Raw genomic sequence first — 7,500 nt, forward strand, 5'->3', positions numbered from 1 at the left:
TCTATAAAGATATTTAAGTAAAACCAGTCAGCAGTTGTTTTTCTTTTTATAGGATTGGTGTATAAGTGGCACGTCAGTTCCAATATGCAAGAGATGTGGCAGAAGACAGTCTTTAGTGATTCAAATCTATTGCCCATTGGAAGGGAGCCCATACCATCGCACACTCTTCATCTTTGCTTGTGTTACGCAGGAGTGCTGGAACCGTCCCCATAGGTAGGAGTTTGCAAACGGTTTTGTGAAGACATGACATTGTTTTTTGTAAGAGTTAGAATGAATGATGATGTACATTGTTATCATATAGTTATTTAAAAACACTCACTTTGGGTAATTAATTTGTCACATTAATTTTTATTCATACCCACATTCACTACTCACTTATTACTCATCAGTTAATATTACATTCTTCTTTTTAATTCACATTTTGCACTCTTCCCGTTGCTTCTTCCACCCCACGTAACTCCACCCTACCCCCAGCTGGACCTGTCTAAGGAGCCAGATCCCAGACCCCACTTCAACCAAGACGTCCCTCCCTGGCACCAAGGCAGTTCCCCCCCAGTCAGCGGGTGGGGAGACTTGGTTTGAGGATGATGATGACTGGGGCAGTAATGACAATGATGGCAATGGCAATGCAGACAACTATAACTTTGCCTCGTCGTCGCAGCTGTACCTGGACAATATGGCCAAGAAGCCTGATGGAATGAGCAACCTAAACAACATGAACTCCAACACATCATCAATCACTGAGGTTGCACAGAGCATGGAGAGTAAGCTGAACATTATCGAGGTATGATATCAAGTTGATGTAAAGGTATTCTTAACTCATTCAATCCAGGTGACAGAGATATCTTGTCATAAGGCATCCTTGAGTGAAGACTTTCCCGGTTTGGAGGCTTGGCCTACATGAATGCTCACATTACCAAGTCTCCTTACCTCCCTTTGAATGCTGATATTCCATTTTTGCTGTTTTGCCATTTTCCAAGGTCTGTTTGTTATTTGTTAAGCTGCATCAAGAGGATGATAGGCTCTTTTCATTGGGCAGACTTCATATTATCTCGCCAAAGAGTTGACACTCTTTACAATAAAAGTAACAACAAATAACTTCACCCTTGTGAATGGGGAAAATCTTGCTGGAGCTCATGAATGAGCCCCTTCGAGGAGGCCACGGAGTTAGTCTCACTCTGAGTGCTTTGTGTACTCATGATGAGACATTCCTAAATATCAGTCAGATTTTTTTCCATAACAAGAAGATCCTGTCACCCATCCCTTGGCCAGATTTTTTCTTGGCAAGACATCCATGTCGCCTGGATCCCGGGTTAATGTATGATGCATATATATATATATATATATATATATATATATATATATATATATATATATATATATATATATATATATATATATATATTATTTTTTTTTTTTTTTTTTTTTTTTTTTTTTTTTTTTTTTTTTTTTTTTTTTTTTTTTTTTTTTTTTTTTTTTTTTCCCCCCCACTAAGAGAAACTGTCTGTTTTTTTTGCCACAAATGCTGGAAATATTCAAACCTGTAAAAGCTACAAATCATGATAGTCCCCCAAAGGGCTTATAAAAAAAACCCAAAAAACACAATCCACTTCAAGGAAATAAACAACTCACTTTGCTCCAGGGGGGGGCCAAAAGCAAGAGGCCCGGGTTTGGGGCGGGGTATTGTTTGGGTGTGGTGGAGAAGGAGTAGAGCTTTAGCGGGATTGAAGGGTCTGAGGAGGCATGATCGCAAAGGGCCCTCCCAACAAACCCAATACTGATATCCCTGCTCTGTTTCAGGCAAGTTTGAAGGCTTGTGTAAGTGTGTGTGAATGAGTAAAGGAAGGAGGAAGGGGTGATGGTGAAGGACGAATGGGGTTTAAATTGGGTTTATTTAAGGACTTGGTAAATGGAAGATAAAATAATGAACACAGGCAGAATTCAGACTTTTATATAGATTTTCTATGTTTAAAACCTTTTTTCAAATTTTAAACATAAAAAGTTTTATGATTATGATGATTTTTTTTGGGGCCATTTTTTATCTGTTAAAAAGTTTATCATCTCATGTAATAGGAAGCAGCTCAATAGATGCCCAAAGCGATGTGACTTTATCCTACTTTCCTTTTTGAGGGAAAAAGAACCCCCAGAAGATGTATGTTTTCAACATAGAGAGAACTTTAGTGCCCACATCAAGCACAGGACATGACTTCAGAGAGGAGGTAAGACAACATTTTTAATTAGGAGTGAATTCATGTTATGAGACTACTGCATGTTCATTCCTTTGTTAGTTTTTGTTGAAGTCATCTTCAAAAATATCATATTTCTCCAAATGTATTTCCTATTTTTTCTTTCTTTTTGTCTTTCTCCATCTTCCTCCTCTCTTTTTTTCACCCCCTTTTTTGATTAAATAATCAAATTTGATAATACTAATAGATGGTTTTTTGTAAAAAACTTTATAGATATTATCATAATACTTCATAGATATTTTCATAATACTTTAAAGGTATTTAGAGATAGCTACTAGTTAAAGTATTTTCGTTGAATTAAAATCAGTGACCCACAAACTCTAAATTATCTCTCCAGGAAAATGCTGGTGGGGGCGAGGGAAAGGGAGATAGTGTGTACGAGAAGGACGTAGCCATCCATGGTGATGTACTACTTCACAAGTTCAAAAGAGACTCGGCAGTCCACAGCAAAATGATAGGGGGAGGCTTTTGGGTTTAAAATTTTTTAACTTGTGCATTGTAAAATGCTTTTATGCTTTGGAAATGCTGGGGGATATTGGGCTTTAAATTTTATTCTTCTTCATGTATGTATAATATGTTTAGATTATTTTTTAAAATGTAAGAAACATGATGGATGTATTTTTAATGTTTATTAGTGGCAAAGTAAAGAAATGTGTTTAAAGGTTTTTTTACAAGTATTTTGTCGGATAAAGGGAAATATTTTTGGCTGTTTTTTTTATTTAAATGTACATCATGAGCGGGAAATCGAAATATGCTAAAGCTGGATTTTTGTATAGATATCCCCCATAGCTGGAAAACATTTTTCCTTTTTCTAAAAAATAAGATGAGGAGGGGAAGGGAGAGGGCAGAGGGGAAAAGAGAAAAGGGAAAGGGATTGAAACCCCAAAAGGGGAGGTCGACAGCAGATGTTTGGGGATTTTATTGGAAATTTTTATTATGGTTTTATTTTTTATTATTGTGATGTTGTTTTTATTTATGATAATGATGAGATTTATATGATAGATGAATGATATAGATATTTTTTGGGTTTATGTTTTTAATGATGATGATTTTCCCTTTCTGTTTTGGTTTTTTAAGAAGGATTTTTATGGTCAAATCCCCCTTCATATTTTTTATGAAATTTTGAAAAAATTTTTTATGGGTAAAAACATGGAAAAGACAAAGGAAAAATGGTGGCCTTTGACATTGGGGTGGCTGAAATTTTAAAAATTTAAAGAGATTATATTGTTTTGTTTTAATTTTTTATTTTTTTAAAAGGATTTTATGATTTATATTTATATGAAAATTTTTGTTTTTAAAAATTAATTTAAAATAATTATTTTATAATAAAATAAAATTAAAAAAAGAAGAATTAATTGAAAAAATTTGAAAAACCGAAAGGAAAATTAAAAAAATTTTTTTAAAAATCAAAAAATAAATAAAAAAAATTTTTAAAAAAAAAAAAATTTGATGATGACTTGGTGGCAGTAATGACAATGATGGGCAATGGACAATGCAGAAAACCCCCTATAACTGCCTCGTCGTCGCAGCTGTACCTGGACAATATGCCAAGAAGCTGATAGGACATGAGCAACCTAAAACAACTATCGAACTCCAACACTATCAGTCAATCACTGAGGTTGCACAGAGCATGGAGAGGAAGCTGACATTATCGAGGTATAATATCAGTTGATGTAAAGGTTATTCTTAAACCATTCAACCAGGATGACAGAGATATCTTGTCAATAAGCATCCTTGAGTGAAAGACTCCCCCCGGTTTGGAGGCCTTTGGCCTCCATGATATGACTCACATGTACCAAGTCTCCTTACCGCCCTTTGAGCTGGCTGATATTCCATTTTTGCTGTTTTGCCTTTTCCAATGGTCGTTTGTTATTGTTAAGCTGATCAAGAGGATGATAGGCTCTTTTCATGGGCAGAACTTATAATTATCTCACCCAAATAGTTAGACACTTACAATAAAAGTAACAAACACATAACTTCACCCTTTGTGAATGGGGAAGGAAAATCTTGCTGGAGTCCATGATATGAGCACTCTCAGAGAAGGCCACGGAGTCAGTCTCACTCTGAGTGCTTTGTGCATCTCATGATGAGACATTCCTAAATATCAGTACGATTTTTTTCACATAACAAGAAAGCTCACCCATCCCTGGCAGGATTTTTATTGGCAAGACATCCATGTCGCCCCTGGATCCCGGGCGGAATGTAGGATGCACTATAGATAAGTACTTAGATATATATATATAATATTATATATAAATATATATATTATATAATATTACATATATCTATAATAGACTATATAATATATATATATATATATATATATATATATAATATATATTATATATTTGTTTTTTTTTTTTTTTTTTTTGTTGTTTTTTTTTTTTTTTCCCCCCCCCACTTAAGAAGATACACTGTCTGTTTATTTGCCACAGATGCTGGTAATAGTTCATAACCTGTAAAGCTACAAATCATGATAGTCCCAAGGATTCTTATAAAACAAACCCAAAATCACAATACCACTTCAAGGAAATAAAACAACTCACTTTTGCTCTCAGGGGGATGCCAATGCTAATGAGGCCCTGTGTGGTGCTGTGGGTATTGTTGGGTGTGGTGGAGAAGGAGTAGAGGCTTCAGCGGTGATTGAAGGGTCTGAGGAGGACATGATCGCAGTGGACACTCCTGAACAACCAACTACTGATATCCCTGCTCTGTTTCAGGCAAGTTTGAAGGCTTGTGTAAGTGTGTGTGAATGAGTAAAGGAAGGAGGAAGGGGTGATGGTGAAGGACGAATGGGTGAATGTGGTTATATGAAGGTACTTGGTAAATGGAGAGATGAAAATAATGAACGACAGGCAGATATTCAGACTATATATATAAGATTTTCTATGTTTAACCTTGTTATCAATTTAATCATAAAAAGTTTTATGATTATGATGATTTTATTTTGGTCCATTTTATATCTGTCATAACAGTTTATCTATCTCTATGTTAATAGGAAGCAGCTCAGATAGATGCCAATGCAGATGTGACTTTTATTCCCTACTTCCTGTCGAGTGAAATAGAACCACCAGAAGATGTATCGTTTACAGACCATGAGAGAGAACTTTTAGTGCGCTACACTCATAGCACAGGACATGACTTCAGAGAGGAGGTAAGACAACATTTTTTTAATTAGGAGTGAATCAGTTCTGAGGACATACTCCATACTGCATTTAATTCTTGTTAGTTTTGTTGAAGTCATCTTCAAAAATATCATATTTCTCCAAATGTATTTCCTATTTTTTCTTTCTTTTTGTCTTTCTCCATCTTCCTCCTCTCTTTTTCTTTTTTGCACCTCCTTTTCTGTATTAAATAATCACATATATGATAATACATACTAGATGTTTTGATAATACTTTATAGATATTATCATAATACTTCATAGATATTTTCATTTTACTTCATAGATATTTTCATAATACTTTAAAGGTATTTAGAGATAGCTACTAGTTAAAGTATTTTCGTTGAATTAAAATCAGTGACCCACAAACTCTAAATTATCTCTCCAGGAAAATGCTGGTGGGGGCGAGGGAAAGGGAGATAGTGTGTACGAGAAGGACGTAGCCATCCATGGTGATGTACTACTTCACAAGTTCAAAAAGAGGATCTCGCGCAGTCCACAGCAAGTGATGAGGTAGGAGGCTAGGTTATATATTTTTTAACATTGTGCATTTGTAAACATTGCTTCTATGCTTTGGAACATGCTGAGGGATAGTTGTGGCTTTAAATTGCATTCTTGCCTTCATGTATGTATACATATGTTTGAGATTTATTTTTAAATATGTAAGGAGCATCTGATGGATGTATTTTGAATGTTTACTTAAGTGGCAAAAGTAAAGAAATGTGTTTTAAAGTGTTTTATTACAAGTACTTCTGTCTGGATAAAGGGAAGTATTATTTTGGCTGTTTTTCTGTATTCAAGTGTACACTCATGAGCAGAAGTCTGACTATGCTAACAGGCTGGAATATGTTATTAGATATCCCACATAGCTGGAACAACATTCCCTGTATCTAAAGTAAAATAGAGATGAGGAGGGGGAAGGGAGAGGGCAGAGGGGAAGAGGAAGAAAGGCAAACAAGGGATTGAACCCAAAGGTGATGGTCAGACAGCAGATGTTTGGTATTTTATTGTGAATATTATTATTACTGTTATTATTACTATTATTGTGATTGTTGTTATTATTATGATAATGATGATGATGATCATGATAATCATGATGATCATGATCATGATGATCATGATGATGATGATGATCATGATCATGATGATCTGATGATGGTGATGATGTTCATGGTGGTGATGTTAATGATGATGATTTGCCTGTCTCTCGTTGTGGGCTTGTTGTTGAAGAAGGCATTTTCACTAGTCTCTAACCATCCCCTTATATCATATTTGTTATATGATCCTCCATTATTTAGTAATGTTATGTTATAGAGATAAAATCATGAGAAATGACAGAGAAGAAACTGGCCTCGTGCTCTCTGACAGCCTTTGGGAAAAAAGACCTGGACAATGAAATTTGCAAAATCTGTAATGAGATATATTTTGTGTTATATAGTTCATATTAGATATAATATATATTATATATTATATATATATATATATACGACGATAGACATATAGAGATAGATGAATAGATATATAGATATATATATATGTATATATATAATATATATACATACATAATATAGATATATATAGAGAGTCTATAAGAGATATAGATAGAGATATATAGGGATATAGATATATATCTATTATAGAGTAGATATAATAGATAGATCTATCTATAAATAGATGGTATCAGTAATATGAGATAAGATATATATATATCGAGTATATATATATAAAAATATTATAAATATGTATATATATAATATATATATATATATATAAAATATATCTATATATTTATATAATGATATATATATATCTATATATATGTATATGTATAGTATATACTAGATATATATTAATATTATATAATATATATATAAATATAGATAGATATATATATATACTAAATATATTCTATTATATGTATACCGATATATATACAATATATGTAGAGAGACACATTATATTCATATCTATATATATATATATAATTATTATATGTAGATAATTCGTATAGATACATATATATATCTAATATAACGAGATATTATAGAGAGATATATAGATAGATATATGATATATGTGATGGATACAGCA

At 33.3% G+C, this 7,500-nt stretch overlaps 1 protein-coding gene across 1 annotated transcript in view; it reads left to right on the forward strand.

The window, feature by feature from the left end:
* The window catches only part of LOC119572792 (programmed cell death protein 2-like), a 15,739-nt gene that overhangs the window by 4,581 nt on the left and 3,658 nt on the right, over positions 1-7,500 (forward strand). The window contains exons 2-6 of the mRNA XM_037919753.1: positions 53-213; positions 475-784; positions 4,805-4,966; positions 5,245-5,400; positions 5,798-5,922. Of these exons, the coding sequence (XP_037775681.1) occupies positions 53-213; positions 475-784; positions 4,805-4,966; positions 5,245-5,400; positions 5,798-5,922 (914 nt within the window). The remainder of the gene's footprint in view (positions 1-52; positions 214-474; positions 785-4,804; positions 4,967-5,244; positions 5,401-5,797; positions 5,923-7,500) is intronic.

The sequence above is a fragment of the Penaeus monodon genome, chromosome 1 (genome assembly GCF_015228065.2).
Source record: "Penaeus monodon isolate SGIC_2016 chromosome 1, NSTDA_Pmon_1, whole genome shotgun sequence".
Classification (NCBI taxonomy): domain Eukaryota; kingdom Metazoa; phylum Arthropoda; class Malacostraca; order Decapoda; family Penaeidae; genus Penaeus; species Penaeus monodon.